The sequence below is a fragment of the Vicia villosa genome, unplaced genomic scaffold, assembly GCF_029867415.1.
Source record: "Vicia villosa cultivar HV-30 ecotype Madison, WI unplaced genomic scaffold, Vvil1.0 ctg.000250F_1_1, whole genome shotgun sequence".
Classification (NCBI taxonomy): Eukaryota; Viridiplantae; Streptophyta; class Magnoliopsida; order Fabales; family Fabaceae; genus Vicia; species Vicia villosa.
In genome coordinates, this window is record NW_026705103.1 from 451405 (window position 1) to 471322 (window position 19918).

A 19918-nucleotide genomic window follows, 5' to 3' on the forward strand; every position below is an offset into this window, starting at 1 on the left:
CTGTTATGCTGCTTCGACTCTCCTTCTTCTTCGGATTTCAGTATGGTTCTGAGTCTTTGTTGCTTCCACTTCTTAGAAGTATTGTTGTGTCGATGATGTTGTGCTTCGGCTTTGGTGCGGCTTCGAAGGTTGCAGTGTTGTTGGTGAGTTTGAGGTTAAAGATGTTGAAGGTTAAGGTATGAAGTTGAAGGTTTGTGAGTGAAGAGGTTTGAGACATGTGGTGAAGATGTTGTGGGAAGTTCGATCTTAGGGTTATTGGTGGTCCTTGTTGTGTGGACTTGGTGTGGGTAGAGTTGATAGAAAGCAGCAATACAGGTGGTTTTGTTTGGAATGTGTTGATTTGGTCCAATGAGCTGCTGATGATGGAAAGTTTGGTGAAGCTGATATCAATGGGTCGGTTTTGATGAAACTTTGGGATTTTTTGGTTAAAAAAATGGAGGAAGTTTGAGTATTGTTGAAATGCTTGTATGAATGAAGGTATGAAAATGGAGATGTAAATATGTTACTCTGTTTCTGCAGATTTTGTGAAAGGAATGAAGGAAGAACTGTGGTGATTTTTGAGCAGAATACGATGGTTTTTTTTCTCCCATTTTCGTGTGTGCCTCTTGACCTTTTTATGGCTGAAATGCAGTAGGTTTTTTGGGGGAAATTGAATAGAATTTGAACTTTTTTGCATAACTGCTCTGGGTGCTTTCTTGATGCAGGTATGTTTAACCATTTGGGTGAAATATTTGGACCGTTGTGACTGTAGTTTTGGAGTAGAGATTTCGGACTATTTGCTTGAAAAAAGAAAACGTGAACTTGGCAATGTGGGACCACCAAAAATGGCTTTTTCAACCAAAAAAACAAGACCATCTTGGACTTAAAAAAATTAAAAATAAATGGGCCTCACACAAAAAAAAAACTATTCTATTCTGTTTTAAAATTAAAATAAAATAATAATAATACCAATGAACAAAAATTAAACTAAATTATTAAAACACATTTTTTTAATATTTTTTAAAATGGTAAAAAGTAAAACAAACATCTATTAATTATTTAAAATAAAAAAAATTAAACAAATGATAACTTGAATAAAATGCGTAAAGATGCAAAATCCAAGTTATTTTTGTTGATCACTTTAATAAAAAGCCAATTTTTTTCAAAAAATATGCAACTATGTGATGATAGAAATGCGCGGGACAAAAATTGGGGTATGACAATAATCAATAATCAAACTACTACTACTATGCAGAATTATTACACAAGTGAAATAAACTAACGAAAAATGGATTGAAAATGATGGAGGTTTTGGAGAGGGTTTGAATTTTTGTTTGGAGAAAATGAATGAAATAGTGAGGGGGAGAAAAGGTATATGAATGGTGTTTTCGGAGATGTATCTCCGCAAAAACACCTGACAATTTAAATCCAACGTTTAAAATAAGTGTTTTCGAAAATACATTTTCGAAAACACCCAAAAATATATGTTTTCGAAAATACATCTCTGAATTCTGAAAAAATATAAAAAAATAATTTCAGAGATGTATCTCCATAGTCAAGGGTATTATGGAGTTTTTGGAAGAGGTTCTCACCCAGAGGATCTATGAAGAAATTGTCTTATTTATTCACGTGTAAAAAATGCATCATATCATATTTGAATTCTATAGACGTGGCCGTTTCTTAACCACTCTAGCTAGGTGTACGATGAGTTTTTATTCATATTATCTTCATTCACTGTGGCGTTATCCACACTCGGGAACGGGGACTCTTTCTCCTTACTTGAAATCAACTTTTACTCTTTCTCCACTATATATAATAGGCTTGCAACACTTTCCTTTTGACATGAACAACATAAAAAATATGGCAAAGTTTAGTCAAAGCAATGCTACTCATCATGATTTCCTTATTGGAAAGGTTATTTTTGTTGTTCTTTTATTATCACATATTTCATTTCAAGTTGCAACATGTGGCTCTACAGTAAAGTTTCTTCCTGGATTCAATGGTCCCCTTCCTTTTCTGCTCGAAACTGGGTCAGTTTGATTTACTTACCTATATACTTCATAGTTCATGCTTTTTAAGTTTTTGTTTCGATGTATTCATATATTCATATATTGTTGATAAGGTATGTGGGAGTGGGAGAAAAAGAGGAAGTGCAAGTGTTTTATTATTTCATTGAATCAGAAAATAATCCCAAAGAAGATCCTCTCATGCTTTGGCTAACGGGTGGACCTGGTTGTTCTGCTTTGTCTGGTCTTGTCTTTGAAATAGGTAATTGCAACTCTGGTGCCGTGGCGGATCTTGCCCTCAGTGAAGGGAAGTAAATACTAACAAAAAAAATATTATTATTTACTCTTTAAAAATATAAAACTCTTTTGACAATTATTTTTTGTCTATTTTATAACACTCTTTAATTTTGTCTGAGATAAACAAAGATTTTAGGTTAATAGTAATTCAACTATGTAATGTTAGTGAATTTTGCTTTTCCCTTTCCTACTTTTTAGCATCGGTTTTTTTGCTGCCAAAACTTGTCTTTAACAACAGTAGGGAATAAAGTGAAACATGCTCGTATTACAGGAGATAAATTACTATTAATCCAAAATTTTAAATATATCACTCTTAAAAATAGTTTTTTAAATTGGACCGAATCAGTCGGTTGGATTAAAAATTAGAGGGATCATTGATCTCGTGTAATTATTAGATTGAATAAACTATTTAACTAGTATGAATCGATTAGAAAGCTTATGACGTCATACTGTGTGAGAGATTTAAATGTTGAAATTCTATTTAAATTTGAAATAGACAAAGCTTATGAGAACTAGATTTTATTTATTTTATTTTTTAAATTTCAAATGAGAGCAGTTATCGTGAATCTGTGCATCCATTTTAGAGCTGATCAATTATTTTCTCTCTACTTCAATTTCAAAATGTCAAGCAATTTACAAGATAACAATGGAAGTTACTATATTTTATGGCTAAGAGTATAAGAAATATACTAAAAAAATCTATAATTTTCATGATAATATAAAAAATTGTGTCTGTGTTTGTATTTGTGTCATGATATTGATATTTTAAAATACATTTAATTTACTTATTTTTTAAATTCTTATCAGAGTCAGTATTATAGCGTTATCTCTTGTGTATGTGTTGGTGTCCGTAATTCATGTAGCTCATTGTTGGTTAAAAAATTTAGTTATAATTTATCTTTATTGAAAAGACAGTATAAAAGTAGTGATAAAAAATGTAGCCAAATTTGCTAATTGAATAATTGAAGTGTTGAAATTTGAGATGTTGAATTGCCTAGGGCCAATTGGATTTAAAAGAGAGGAATACAATGGGAGCTTGCCAAATCTGATCTTGAGGGAACATTCATGGACAAAGGTTAGAGTTGCAAATCCACTTTTTTTTAATCTATAATCCTTTTTTATTTTTTATTGGGTTAATGAACTTTTTCGTCCCTTTAAATATTTTAAATTTCGTTTTTAGTTCCTCCAAAATTTTCCTTCAAGAAATCGTCCCTTCAAAATTTTTCTTCTTAACTATTGGTCCCTAACGTCAAATTTCGTAGCTAATTGTTGGCTAAAGTCGTAGCTAATCTCTAGCAAATTTGACGTTAGGGACCAATAGTTTAGACGAAAAATTTTGAAGGGATGATTTCTTAAAGAAAAATTTTAGAGGGACTAAAAATGAAATCTGTAATATTTAGAGGGACCAAAAAGTTCATTAACCCTTTTTTATTTTATTTTTGTATATATTATTACAAATATTTATAATGATATTCCTTGATATAGGTGAGTAGCATTATATTTGTAGATTTGCCTGTTTCTACGGGCTTCACTTATGCCACAACAGATTCGGGTTCTCAACGACGTGACTCCATACAAATTGACCAAGCTCACCAATTTTTTAGAAAGGTGTTCACTAAAATCACTTTTTCTTTGTTTTTAATTTTTGTGTGCAGTTATGTCAATCCATGAATAAAATTACAATAGGTATATTATAAACCTTTGTAGTGGTTGATCGATCATCCAAAATTTCAATCAAATGAAGTTTACATCAGCGGCGACTCATATTCGGGTATTACTCTTCCTGTAATTGTTCAAGAAATTATACAAGGTAAAAAACTCATTGCTGAACCATTGTTAGAAGTTGGTGATTTATACTTCTTTTGTTGCATGTTGCTAGTTCAATTATTCACTAATTAAATTATTTTCAGCAAATGAAAAAGGGATCCCACCATGGATAAATCTTCAGGTTAGCACCTTAAAAGATAACTCCTATTTCATTCATATCACTCCAGATTATGTGAATTTTGATATTTTCTTCAGGGATACGTGTTAGGGAATCCTGTAACAAATAAAAAGGAAATAAACTATAGAATCCCTTTTGCTCATGGAACTGGACTCATATCTGATGAACTATACGAGGTTATTAAATTATACTTTTTTAGTAGCAATTCTTAAAATTTAACTCTAGAATATCTTTTTGGTTCATTTAATACAAAAACGAAGGAAAATGCTAACAAATATCTAATATTTTGTAGTCACTGCAAAAAAATTGTAATGGAGATTATACAAATTCAGAGACCAAAAGAGTTTTATGTTCCAAAGTACTCTGTTCTTTCGAAAAGGTATATAAATGTTCATTTTTTAATCAAATTTTATGAGTAAAATATTTTTTAAACAATCACTAACTTAGCACTATTCTTTTGTTTTTATAGGCTATATCAGAAATTAGTATAGCCCATATTTTAGAACCGCTATGTACATGGCTAAATACTGAAAATTCTCCAAGGAGATCTCTAATTAATAAATATCACTCCAAAGTGTCGCCCTTAAAATGCCGAGTAATCTTTCAAGCTTTCTTGTTGAATAAAAGATATTAACTTATGTTGCATCATAAATCATATGCATTTTTGTTAATGTGATGTTTGTTTTTCTCCACTGTTAGAACCTTCCATATAAACTTTCCGCTTATTGGGCCAACGATGATAATGTTCGCAAAGCACTGCACATACGTAAGGTAAGGTATATAATTAATAAAGGTAAATTATAATAATAACATGTTCATGTTACTTATATCATCTTTTGGTTGCATGTGATGTAGGGAAGTATTGGGAAATGGCAACGTTGTTCCTTTGATATACCTTATGAGGAAGATATCCCTAGTAGCTTTGATTATCATGTAAATCTAAGTAGAAAAGGATATCGTTCACTAATTTACAGGTCAATAATAGTCTTTCCTTATGTTCCTATATTGCATAAGATGACACTATTAACTAGTTTATTATCTATAACAGTGGTGATCATGACATGAAGGTTCCATTATTGGATACCAAAGCATGGATAAAATCTTTAAATTATTCCATTGTTGATGATTGGAGATCTTGGTATACAAATGAACAAGTTTCAGGGTATTCACAAAATTGAACTATATATAATAACCAAGCTATGTTTATTAGTTATAATTTATGATCTAGCTGATTAAGTATACCTTTTAATTTTTACATATATAGATACACAAGAACTTACTCGAATCAGATGACATTTGCAACTGTGAAGGTAAGTCTTATGTTACTCAATTTCTACAACTCAAACATAGATTTCGCTCTACTAATGTTATAAAATATTTTATACTTTAAACAAAGAAGATTTTGCCATGCTTATCAGATTCCATTTGCAGGGTGGAGGACACACTGCACCTGAGTTCCTTCCTGAAGAATGTTTCGCCATGTTTAGTAGGTGGATATCTAAGAGACCTTTGTAGGATTAGCCAAAACATAAACTCCTCTAGTTAAATTTCTTAAAATTCAAACTTGTTGAAAAGAGTGAGAGAAATAGAAATTTGAATATTTGAATGAAATCATGTATCTAAATGGCACTACAGAGATTGTATTATATAGTAAGATTTATAGCTTATTGTATTAATTACATCAAGAATATGCTCATGTATATTTTATTCTAGATTGTATAAGGAATATTCTATAGAATATTTTTTATATAAATATTAACATAATTGATTCTTAATTGAGTCGAGCTTGCTATATATGTAATTCATTGGGGAATCACTAAGAAACTTGGTGAAAAAATTAGCCAATTGGTCTTTAGATTTGACGAGATTTGTGGTGATTTCTCTTGAAAGTACATTGATGAAAGTTATTGAAAGCTTTGTTACATATAGGGGTGGCAAACGGGCATGCCCGCCCCGTTTAGGCCCGCCCCACAAAAGCCCGCGAAAAAATGGGGCGGGGCGGGCTTTTTTAAGAGTGCAGGTCTAAAACCTTGCCCCGCCCCGCAAAAAAGTGAGGGCGGGGCGGGGAAAGCCCGCGGGCATTCGGCTTTTTAGGCCTAAAAATAGTAAAATTCTATGAAAAACAAATGCCCGCAAAAGCCCACAAAAAAACGGGGCGGGGCGGGGCGGGCACATTAAATAGAGCGGGCCTAAAACCTTGCCCCGCCCCGTGAAAAAGTGCGGGTAAAACGGGCTTTCCCCGCGGGCCGGGCCCGTTTTGCCACCCCTATTTACATATGAGCAATTTGTTGTCTCGGATGTGTGTGGTTCACAACACGATAAGGAGGACCCTAGGTTCACTTATACATACCGAACCAAGAGACGAAGCAAGTGATACGTGCTATAGAGCCACAGGCTAATAAATTTGATGAAAAGTATCGTGCTCTCGAGGAGAAGCTCAAGGCTATAGAAGGACATAACACTGTTGGACTCAATGATTTTGATATGTGCCTAGTGTCAGACTAGGTGGTTCCTTCGACATTCAAAGTAACCGACTTTGAGAAATAAAAGGGATCAGTTGCCCAAAGACTCATCTGAGGGCTTATTGCAGTAAAATGGCTGCTCACTTTTGATAATGAAAAATTGCTTATGCATTACTTCCAGTACAATCTCAGTGGAGCATTCTTGGAATGATACATGCAGCTGGAGAGAAGCTACGTCTGTACATAAAGAGACCTAGTTGAGGCTTTCCTTAAGCATTACCAATACAACACGAACATGGCACCTAATTGTACTCAACTGCAGAACCTTACTCATAAGAGTAATGAATTGTTCAAGGAGTATGTGCAAAGATGAAGGCAGATGGCTATCAGGGTTCAACCATAATTGCTCTATAGAGAGTTAGTGGATATGTTTATGGGTACCCTCTAGGCCACATACCTTGAGAGAATGGTTGGCAACGTATCGTCTGGGTTTTCAGATCTTGCCATTCTAGGGAAAGAATTGAGAATTGATTAAAAGTGGGTAAGATACAAGATACTGCTGAAGTATCGAATGGAGGGAAGAAAAACTCATCCAACTTTCACAAGAAGGAATGAGTAAACAACGCAGTGATGGCTATTAATGGAAAATCACAAGATTATCATTCTGTTCTGGTGCCTTATTACCAAGTTGTGGATGTGACGCCAAGTCCTTATAAAAAAATAAACATACCCAATGCCTAAAACAGGTTGAGCGAACTTGGGCACCACCTCAATAGCCTATCCAGTACTAGCAGTCCATCCAGCATCAGCAACCCGCTGCTCTTCAACAACAACATCAGCAAAATCAATTGAGGCAGATGAAGCCATAGAAGAAGTTTGATCCATTACCTATGTTCTATAGTCAAGTGCTTCCATATTTGATTTAGGGTAAGTTGGTGACACTAAAGAAGCTTCAAACTATTCCCTCACCATTCCCAGCAAGCTATGATTAGAACCCCAAATATGATTACCATGTTGGATCCCTTGGGCATACAATAGAAAATTGCAGGGCTCTCAAGTATAAGTGTAGATGTTTTCAAGTTGGCTACATTTGTGGTAAAACATACCTGGGTGTTTATTGTCTTGACAAATGTCATGACATGCTTTATATGGTGTTATGCAGATTGCATATGTTTAAGCTAATACAGATTTTTAGTGAATGTCATGACCGATGTCATGACATCCATGTTTGACAGCAGGAGATGTTATGTTTTACTATTATGTTTCCTGATTTCTCTCAATCTATAATGTAGGAAACATTTTATTGTATGCTGAACATTTCTCCTAGAAGGTTTTGTATACAACATATTCTGTAACAGTCTGATGACGTGTGAATTAGGTTAACTTGGTTAACCCTAATTTGTTTCTGGTAGAGAGTGACTTGATGGATGTTCTAAGAGTTGTTGGTTCGCCCAAGTTCTTAACCGTCGTTCAAGGACATGTTCTGAATGCCTTTGACTTACAAAGGATGCTTCTGGTTGAGAAGGTAACTTATGTTCCAAGAATATTTCCAGATATTCTGACCAGAAGAACTCCTGTTGAGGGCTTCTCACAATTGTTCAAAGAAGAGCTTGACAAATCAGTAAAGCGTTACTTGAAGTCTTGTGTCATAGCTCAGTCTTCTGTTAATCCTGCGTGGATCAGAGGAAGAACTCTTCCATCTCTGGATGAGTTGAAGAAGAAAGAACAGAAGAAGAAAGAAAAGAGACTAAAAAGAAAAACCTTAGAAGCAGAATCTAAGCCAACTAAGAAGCAGAAGCTTCCTTATGATCCTCTTAAGGTACAATCTGATGAGTATCGTAATAAGCGCATCAAGAAAGCCTTTCGTGCACATGCTGCTGCATGTTCCTCTCAGAATAATCCTCCTTCTTCTGAACCCCAAAATACCTTCACTATCCCAAAAAGTTTCCAACCACCTACTTCTGCCCAAATTATGAACCCTGAACAACTAAATATCATTCCCCCAACACCTTCTGATATTCCACCTTCATTCACTTTCACCATAGATTCTACACCTTCTCTAACCCATTCTTTACCCTCAAGAAAATCCAAACCCTACTGCCTTCTGTACCCTGACTATCGATTCACCTTCAACCCTCCTGAACCACCTATTAATATCGACTTTGAGCTGTTTAAGCTTATGTTCAAAAAAAGGATGGAAACCTTAAGAGCTGCTTATGACTCCAAGCTGGATCAAGCTGCTACTCGGAGATTATGGAGAATCTTTAGGAGGGATTTTCAGTTTGATGCTATGAACATCCAGAGGAGATGCGTGGCTGAAGCATCCGATTCTTCTGGTTGTCTCTTGGAAGCTAATGATGGTAGGTACTATCATCCAATCAGAAATTGGAGATCTCTTGAGGAGAAGAAGTTTGTAGATGAGCTGGAAGATGAACCTTGTCTCACAATGGTTGTATGGAAGCCTAAATTTCCTGTTCTGACTGGAGATTTCCAGTGGTTATTCAACTGGCTTAGGGAGAATCCTTTTGATAAGGCACCAAACATGGTTATTCCCGAGGTTGAATACCCATCAGAAGTTGCTGCTCCCAAACCTCTAAGGAATCTGGATGCAATTCTTCAGGCTCTTGAGAATGAAGATTCTGAAATCCCTGCTCCAGATTATTCTGAAGATGCTTCTATGTCAGAAGCTGATGCTAAGAAGCAAAGTGCTGAGAACCATCCTGCTGAGAAACTTCCTGTTCAGGAAAATCAAGATGATGTTCTCATGTTAGATGCTGCTGTTGAGCATGCTATTCCACTGAATGATGGCTGTGAAGCTTCTTCTGGCGAACCCTCTCTTCTGGTGAAGACTATGGAGGCTCTTCAAAAGAATCAAGATGATCTAGCTTCTCGCTTGGATAAGCATGAAGACACTCACAATGAGTTTCGCTCATTCATGAAGACGCAGTCTGAAAGCACTTCTGATATTTAAGGCATTCTAGCCAAGATAGTCTCTAGGCTAGGCTAGTCGTAGTCTTTTTGTCGTAGTTGTCTCTTGCTTCTTGCATCTGTTTTCTGCATCTGCTTCTCTCTATTTTGTATCTTCTGATATCTTTTGATGAATCAATGAATCTTTATCTTCTCTCATATTGTTTGTTTTTCATCAGAATCTTTTTTATGCTTTTTGATGTTATGACAAAAAGGGGGAGAAAACGTGATAATTGATTTGATTTATTATATCAGTTGCTGGGAGTAAGTCTCAATATTTCTAGCATTATTTGCAAGTTCTATGTCTTTTAATATTTTTTGCAGGATTGAAGACATTCTGAAAAAGCTCAACATGAGAAGCAAAGACATGGGGAAACGCAATTCTGTAAAGAAACATGCTCATGGAAATTGAAGCAAGCTTAGTGCTGTGAAGCTTCAAGATCAGAAGCAAGAAGGAAGAATGTTCTGATATTCTTGTGAAAGAATATGCTCTAACACATTCTTATCCCTTATATGTTCTGATACATATTTCTTTTAAGAACTGTTTGCTCTGATACATGTTCTTTCTTAAAAGAATGTTCTGATTCATTCATGTTTTGACTCTTGCTGTCTAGTTTGTTCTGAAACATTTCAGGATGTAAAGATGCTCTGATGATGCTTTGGTACATTCAAGAATGTTCTGATACAATCAAGCATGCAATGATTCAAGAAGAAATTCAAAGCTCTGAAGCTGTCCTATGGAAGCAAGAAGCAGAAGCTCTGAATGTTCTAAAGTTCTAGGCAAATGTGAACGTCTCAACTGAAATGGAAAATACTCAGGGAAGTCTTTTATTTGTAAATTCTTCCAGTATTTGTTTCAGGGGGAGATTGTTAATCTCAGGGGGAGATTGTTAATCTCAGGGGGAGACATATTCACACACTATGTTTATATGCTTATGCTATAACTGTGTAATTGTCTTTAGTCATCTGATATTCTGATTGCAAACTCATATCATTTATATATGTTTTTGTCATCATCAAAAAGGGGGAGATTGTTAGAACAAGAATTGTTCTGATCAATATTCTTAGTTTTGATGATAACAATGTATATGAATTTTGCTTAAGACAATGTGGTACTCTAATCCTATGCAATTTCCATTTCAGGAAATATACAAAGAGTATGCACAATTCAGCGCAAGAAGCACTGACTCAGAAGGTTCAAGTATGCAACATCAGAACATGCTCTCGCAAGACATCAGAAGATGGTAAAGCAGAATCAGAACATGGTCTATTGAAGCATCAGAAGAACTTGAGATTAGAAGCAGAAGCACTGAAGCTCTTATGGTATCACGCTAGAACTACTTCAAAGTCAGAAGAACAAGAAGATGCTCTGCACCAAGTGGTTTGACTCTGATTAATTCAAACGTTGTATCTACAAACATCAGATCAGAAGCAAGTACAAGATGGTAGGCTACGCTGACTGACAAAAGGAACGTTAGAAGCTATTAAAGGAAAAGTCAGTTAAAGCAGGAAAACCAAGACGCGAGGTAGTTCACAAAAGTGTGAAACATTAAATGCAATGCTGTACGCATCACGCAACGCATTAAATGCTCCCAACGGTCATCTTCTCAAAACGCCTATAAATAGTGAAGTTCTGATCAGAAGCAAGGTTACGAATTCACAATCAATCTACGAACAACTCTTGCAAACTTGCTGAAACGCTGTTGAATCAAAAGCTATCAAACTTCATCTTCAACCTCACTTCATTGTAATATCTTAGTGAGATTTAAGCTTAGAACTTAAGAGAAATATCATAGTTGTGATTATAGCTTATTAAGAAGCATTGTAATACTCTTGTAAGAAATTTGTTTACATTAATTTGTAAAAGGTTCCTAGAGTGATCAAGGTGTGATCAGAATACTCTAGAAGACTTAGAGGGTATCTAAGTGGAAAACCATTGTAATCAAGGTTGATTAGTGGATTAAATCCTCAGGTGAGGTAAATCACTCTAAAGGGGTGGACTGGAGTAGTTTCGTTAACAATGAACCAGGATAAAAATCATTGTGCAATTGTTTTTATCGTTAGAGTTTTTAAAGTCACACTTATTCAACCCCCCCCCTTCTAAGTGTTTTTCTATCCTTCAAGTAGTAGTGATTGCATGTTTGTGTGGTATGATATACTGTATTAGCTCTGATTGTGTGTGGTTGTGTGGTTTCTTCTGCAAGTGTTTCTCTGATGTGGTGACAGGATGTTTTAGCCAAAAATTTGCCAAAGGGGGAGAGATTGTAGATGTTTTCAAGTTGGCTGCATTTATGGTAAAACATACCTGGGTGTTTAATGTCTTGACAAATGTCATGACATGCTTTATATGGTGTTATGCATGTTGCATATGTTTAAGCTAATACAAGTTTTTAGTGAATGTCTTGACCGATGTCATGACATCCATGTTTGACAACAGGAGCTGTTATGTTTTACTATTATATTTCATGATTTCTCTCAATCTACAATTTAGGAAACATTTTATTGTGTGCTGAATATTTCTCCTAGAAGATTACGTATACAACATATTGTGTAACAGTCTGATGACGTGTGAATTAGGTTAACCCTAATTTGTTTCTTGGAAATCCCGAGGCCCAAGAGCTGCATATAAGAAGACTGCAATCCTAATTTGGAATGCAGAGATTTTTAATTGTGAAGAACCATAGTTCTGTGTCTGTGTGTTTAGTCTCTTGTACTCCAAGCAATTGTCTTTTGATGATTATATTGCAATAGGCTGTTTTGTATTTTGTCACTCTAAGCTTTTAAGCACGAGTGTGTGTCTCTTGATTGAAGCTTTTAAGCAAGATCAAGGTGTGTTTTTGAAGTGTGTCTTCTCTCTTTTGATTAAAGTCTATTTTTAATCACTGTTGTGATTGAGGGGGAGTGAGTGGATATACTCAGGTCTAGCACTAGATTGGAATTGCATTGGGTAGGTCTTAAGTGAGGAGGTTTAAACGGGGGAGTTTAGCTCTGAATTAATACTTCTTATATTGGATTCCCTCCCTGGCTTGGTATCCCCCAGATGTATGTTGGTTGAACCGAACTGGGTAAACAATTCTCTGTGATCTTTACTGTTTTATGTTTTTCTGTCTTAAAGTATTATTCTGTGTTATTGTGGATGTCATAACATCCTGTAAGACATCGCGTGTGAGTTACTAGAATTTTCAATAAGGTACATGATTTGGTGGATTCTAAAGCAATACCAATCACACAAAATGGCATGAACGTCAAGAGCAATCCCATGCCTACATATTTCGGTCCGTCTGTGAACACTATTGAGGAATCTATAGATCAAGACACGGTCAAAGACTAGAGTCACTTATTGCAACGAAAAAGGTAACACCCTAATTCCCCAGACTAATTTATAAATAAAAACTAGAGTCACTTAAAAATTAAATAAGCAATTAGGATGCTACTTTCTTCTACAACTAGCTCATACATATAAGATATGTAACACACATATGGTAATTAAAAAACATAATATAAGTCTGAACTTCAACATTTTATTATGCAGCGGAAAACATCAACATATTGAGTAGTTCAACCCTCAAACATGATTATAACAAATGTAGTTATAAGAAATGATCAAACATAGGAGATTCCCATATTAATATCCACCAAACATAAAATAAACAAGCGTTCTCCCTCCCATTTTTACATATCAAAGCAGACGCCGACTCAATAAAAGCATAAAAAGGAATAAATCTCTTCCTCTCACTTCCACGCCTCTACTGCAGATTATCTGCATGATGCTCAGGTAAAGGAAACATTCAAACAGAAGGGTGAGAATTCACCATCTTATAATGAAATTGCATAATAATATGCAAGCGTATAAATATCATATACATGACCACTAATCAACAATATTCACTCCGCATAATTCAATTATTTTCACACGACATATATGCAAATGGAATGAGACTCAACTCCGTGACTCAATGCATGTGTAACACCTTTCTAACCCTGCGGCAATTAAAAGAATAATTCAGAGTAAACATGAAATACAAGGGTATCACAATTAATTTTTAAATAAATAAACATCATACGTCATTGTCATGCAACACTGAGAATTTCATCATAACTCATAGTAACTCATGTAAACACAGCGGAAAATAGTCATACGGATAAGTTCAACATCTTTGAAACTATATCCTTCAAAACAAAAATAAAACATTAAATGTCATAAGACGTAAACATCAAGACTCGCGTTCCCCGTGTTATAATATCAGAGCATGACACCTGATGCTAAACTAAACGCACTGACTCATGAGCTAATCTTCACCAAGTCGTAAGTCGCTACTCTTCAATCTGAAAATGTTCAACAGTAAGGGTGAGTTTCATTCACAATTAATAAGCAGTATATAATTTTCAGCAACAAAATATCATAGTTTATAATTCACCCAACCATACATACATTCAAATATCTAGGTTATCAAACATCATCAATTACATAATAACACCAAGGCATAATACTGTATTTCATCCAATCATGTTATGACAAATGCATATGATTCAACTGACACTATGCATGTGGTACCAATTATGGGCTGAACCCATCCAACTGATCCACTCATCATCGAGATACAGTCCACCGACACAAATTCCGCACAATGGGAATTATATCCTATAAAATCCACTCATCATCATTGCAAATGATTCATGAATGAATGCACACATATCACATACTTATATCATCATCAATACGATGCTTAACATCGTCCCATTTCATCTCATCACATCAACATCGTAAGTATTCACATGTCTAAGCATCATTCACTCATTTACACATATTCATCATAATCAGCATATTAATATTCACAACATATTAATATTCACAAGTCATCAATCACTCACCACAGTCATACATTGTTACATCTATCATCATTGCACACAATGTAATAAATCACCAAAACGATCCAAAAGTATAACTAGGAATACATGTATCATCTACGACATGTTATATACCAACATTCCTCAATGGATATCATACTCAATTCAGCAACACAAATACATGCATCGAATAGTCGTTCACAATTAATACTATTCACAACCGCATAACATATATTTATCACACAAACACATTGTCATATATATAAACACAAATATACACAATGTCTCAATCCACCAAAACAATTAAATCGAGTTTTAAAATAAAGTTGGCCACCGCCCATTTTATCACTTTATCAAATAAAATATCTAATAAGCTTTGCAACGCCCAAAAAGGCTCACAAAACGGACAACCGGATCAAAAGTTATGATCTTCATAAGATTTTCAAAAAATTGCATGCTGTGCGTCGACGCATAGCCTCCTTCAGGTCGACGCATAGAATTTCTACCACTCTCGGGTAAGCGCAAGTCGACACTATAGGTCGACGCAAATTTCCTGAATGTGTCGACGCAACTGACACTCAGGTCGACGCATTCTGCATTTTATGCAGAATTTTGCTGCGATTATGACATCCTTCCTCTCTCAATTTCAGTCCAATCACACCATAATCACACCCACATCAAAACATCACACTAATCATATATGCATCACATAAATGATAATCTAACACAAAACAACTCAATTTCTATGTTTGATTCATCAATTTCACAAAATTATCAAAACCTAACAATTCCATCCAAAGCATCATAATTGAATCAAACCACAAGATAATCAATCCTATCACCTAGAATCACATAATACTTAGTAATAGGAAGAATCCCCCTTACCTTAGCCAAGAATTTGGACTTTTCCCCTTCTTCTCCATTCAACCCGTAAGCCCCCTTTCTTCAAATTCAACAAGAATCTCTAATTTTCAAACTCGCTTATCTCCCTCATCGAGAACCTCCCTGACGCGAACTAATATATCAAATCGAAGGAAATTTTGTGTAGAATCCGAATCATCAAGAATTACCTGTTTTGGAGTTACGAGCAGAAAGTTATGGCATGATTTGTGAAGGCTGCCAAAGGGTTGCGAAAATGGATTTTGCCCATGAGTTCTTCTTCTCTCCCTCTTAGGTTTTCCTCCTCTATTTCTCAATTTCCTCCTATTTCCTTGTTTTATTAAAACATAACATAATTTAGCAATGGGCTCACAACTTAACACCCCTCTCATTGCTAAATACCACATTTGGCCCAAAGACTAATGTTCCATAATTCCTCCAATTAATTCAACGAAATACTAAATAATTATAAATAATAATTTAATTTCCGATTAAATCAAAATTAGAAAATAGGGGGTGTTACAGCATGTGGTTCCACTTATGAACTCTCAGGATCATTCGCTCCCGATCCCCACTATAGGACCAGAGCACACCAAATATGGTTACCATCACCATATGTAACGCTTCACCGATTCCCACCTAGAACCAACTACTCACACCTAAGCCCCACCATAGGATTGAGGCTAAAAAACAGACCACCGTCCAAACACCATGATGCATGATTCATAGTTGAAATGCTACAACAACGAACAAGCACAATGGTATTCACCTTAACCAATGTACTAAACCAACAACAACCCCTAGACAATATACATATGTTACAAGCAATTAATAATGGCATTATACTAACACCTTAAGAATAACACATTTGCTCATACATATTTTTTCACACCACAACATACATACCACATACAAAACAACACCATCATGCAACATATAGTCATATCCAGGTTCTAAGACTATTTCTAAAATCAAGTAGATTGCGCCAGTTCCCTAATGCTTCGAACGACACCTTTATCGGATACCCAAAACTCAAGTTATGAATTTATTTAGTTTTGATAGAACAGTGTAATCGTTAATATCAGTTCATGTAATTGGTTACATCGATTCGAGATATAGAGAGTACACAATTTTTTACAGTGGTAACCGATTACATCAATCTATGTAACGAGTTACATTCCCCAAAAATGTCTAGTTGCACATTCTATTGATAATGTAACCTATTATATCAAAACATGTAACCGGTCACATGCAGAAAAAAAAAGTTGATTTTCAAGAAAATGCTTCATATGTAACCGACTACATCACACAATGTAACCGGTTACCACTGAAACAATGGAAATTTTCTCCACATTTTATTTTACGAAAATCAGTTCCCAAACATTCCTATAATTCCAATTTCCTTGAAATATTATTTACCCAAGTTCCACACTCTGATTTCCAACAACACACAACATTACAATCATTCACCAAACACCCAATTCATCCAAAAATACGCATAATAACATCATCACGTATCAATTGTTCCAACCATAGAGAAGAGAAAAAGAAATTACCAAGAGACTAAATCATCCACCCACATATTATCATACAATCCCTTATATAAGAGGAAGTCTCACCCTTACCTTAGATGTTGAGCTTTGAAACTTCTCTATTGGAGGTTCCTATTCTCTTAGGCCCTAGCTCCCTTTCTCCTTTTCACGTACTGACAGTTCTCCCTATCTAATCTCTTTTTTTATTTTATTATAATATTATTTCTAATTAATATCTTATTCTATCTAATTAAAATAAAATATTGTCCAACTAAATAATTATTAAAATAATTAAAATAATTGTAATAAACTAATAGTAATTAGTTTCACTTATGTCACCCCTAAATCTCTATATTTTTACTCATACACCCTAACACCTTAAATTCTATATTTCTAAGGCTACTACCCCTCTCTGAAGGGTTCCACTAATGCATCAAATCATAAACAAACACATGCAAACACATGATATATTTATGAAAATTAATTAAATAAAATGGGCCGTTACAATTCTTCCGCATTTAGAACATTTTTGTCGTTGAAAATTTACTTGATGCGAACAACTTCAGATACGCTTCTCATATTTGAATCTCCAACTCCGACGTCATATTCCCTTCGAAATTTCCTCCCTACACTACATTCACGAGGGTAATCTCCTTGCCTCTCAATTTCTTCAATTCACAGTCTTCAATCTTCATCGTTAAAGCTTTAACAGTAAGAATATCCCTTACTTGCACATAATCCATCAGAATCACATGAGACGGATCCGGAACATACTTCCGAATTTGTGAGACATGGAACACATCGTGAAAATTTGAAAGATTAGGTGGAAAAACCACTCTATTAGAAATATCATACAGACCGATAAACCAAGGAGTAAGCTTTTTTTATTTCAAAGCACGCCTGACACTGGTCGCCAAAGTGACTCTAAAAAATACATGGTATCCTTCTTGAAACTCAAGATCCTCCCTCCTCTTATCTTGGTAGCTCATTTGCCTACTCTGTGAAGCCTTCATCTTTTCTCTAATTAGCTTCAATTTTCTATAGTCTGCTGGACAACAAAGGGAAGAAGCATAGGAAGCTCGAATACTCTCCAAGGACATGCATATCTTTGAGATCGAGTCATTATGAGACCCTAGAACCCATTCTATAGGTACAAAAATCAAAATCCTAAGTTTATCACTCTGGGGCGAGGTTAGAGACATGACTCTATGACACTCAACACCACTTCAACCCGATGTTTTCAAATTGTGTGTGCATTCATGCATCCATGCATAAAAAGCATCTTTTCCGAGTTTTTCAAGGAAACTAAATAATGGACGTTGTGAACTTCAGAGGAAGGGAGAGAGAACAAGAGAAAGTATTAAAATATGTACACCATGGATTACAGAAGAAGGAGGAATAGGAGGTATACCTTCAAGATTCCCCAAGTAGAGGAATTGGAAAAGCTAGGAAAACTTGTGGTTAACCCCCAGACTTTCAAGGAGAAGTATGGAAAGATTCTGCCTCTTCTCGAAACCAGCATATTGGATGGGATCCTTCCTAGACTCATTCAGTTTTGTAACCACGCATACCACTGCTTCACCTTCCCCGAATATCAACTCATGCCTACGTTGGAGGAATACTCTCGCCTGGTTGGAATACCCATTTACGCTCAGGATCCGTACTCTGGTCTGGAAAAGGATCCTGATGATATAAACATTGCAGCAACTACTCCCTTGAACATAGTGGATGTCATGAATCATATGAAAAGTAGGGAAAGAATCTGAGGTTTACCCACCAAGTTTTTATTAAACCCTGCTCGGTACTTTCTCCGCATCCAAGATATGAGTGATTTTGAAGATATCTTAGCCTTGCTAATCTACGGACTGTTTCTGTTCCCTAACATTGACAATTTCGTTGACATCAACGCAATCAAGTTCTTCTTAATCAGAAACCCAGTTCCTACCCTGCTTGGAGATACTTACCACTCTGTACATTTAAGGAACCTACAGTAGGGAGGAGTGATTACCGGCTGTGTACCGTTATTATACAAATGGTTCATCTCACACTTGCCCGAGTCTGGAACTTTATGGGACCTAAAGGATGGCCTCTGGTGGTCATAAAAAAATCATGTCCCTTACTCATACTAACATCAATTGGTGCAAACGCAACAACATTGTAATTGAAGGATAGAAAAACACTTAGAAAGGGGGGGGGGGTGGTGGATAAGTGTGAGTTTAAAAACTTGTAAGATAAAAACAATGAACACAATTATTTTTATCCTGGTTCGTTGTTAACGAAACTACTCCAGTCCACCCCCTTAGAGTGATTTACCTCAGCTGAGGATTTAATCCACTAATCCAACTAATTACAATGGTTATCCACTTAGAAAACTTCTAAGTCTTCTAGAGTATACATATCACAACTTGATCACTCTAGGAATTCCTCACTTAGAAACCTTCTAAGCCTTCTAGAGTCTACAGATCACATCTTGATCACTCTAGGAACCTTTTACAAACAATATAAAATAATGTTTACAAGAGTAAGATTGCTTCTAATAAAGCTATAATCACAACAGTGATATTTCTCTTAAGTTCTAAGCTTAACACTCAAAAATATTACAAGAGTTTTTGAGATTGAAGATGAAGTTCGTGAGTTTTGATTTTGACAGCGTTTCAGTATTTTGCACAAGTGTTCTTCTTTGCTTCTCATTAGAACTTCTATTTATAGGCGTTGAGAGGAAATGACCGTTGGGAGCATTTAATGCTTTGCGTGAATAGTACAGCTTTGCATTTAATGTTTCACACTTTTGTAAACTACCTCAAGCCTTGCTTTTCCTGCTTTTACTGACTTTTCCTTTTGTAGCTTCTAACGTTCCTTTTGTCAGTCAGAGATTAGACTTAATAGCCTGTCATCTTGTACTTTCTTCTGGACTCATATTTGTAGAATAACAACGCTTGAATTTCAGAGTCAACAGCTTGGTGCAGAGCATCTTCTTGTCTTCTGACTTTGAAGAGCTTGAGC

General features: G+C 35.4%; 1 protein-coding gene across 3 annotated transcripts; it reads left to right on the forward strand.

Moving 5' to 3' along the window:
• The first annotated feature begins 1710 nt into the window (after positions 1–1710).
• On the forward strand, positions 1711–6006 carry LOC131625907 (serine carboxypeptidase-like 7). 3 transcript variants are annotated; one of them, XM_058896741.1, is made up of 14 exons: positions 1711–2009; positions 2102–2247; positions 3281–3357; positions 3768–3890; positions 3990–4053; positions 4193–4230; positions 4305–4403; positions 4520–4606; positions 4697–4822; positions 4927–4998; positions 5083–5201; positions 5276–5389; positions 5492–5537; positions 5659–6006. In XM_058896741.1, exons 1-14 carry the CDS (start codon positions 1822–1824, stop codon positions 5740–5742), a joined length of 1383 nt encoding a protein of 460 aa, XP_058752724.1. In that variant the 5' UTR covers positions 1711–1821; the 3' UTR covers positions 5743–6006. The 3 variants fall into 3 exon arrangements, with proteins under 3 accessions (XP_058752724.1, XP_058752725.1, XP_058752723.1); XM_058896740.1 differs by having other exon boundaries at positions 1713–2009; positions 3990–4092; XM_058896742.1 differs by lacking the exon at positions 4697–4822 and having other exon boundaries at positions 1712–2009; positions 3990–4092.
• Positions 6007–19918: the final 13912 nt, after the last annotated feature.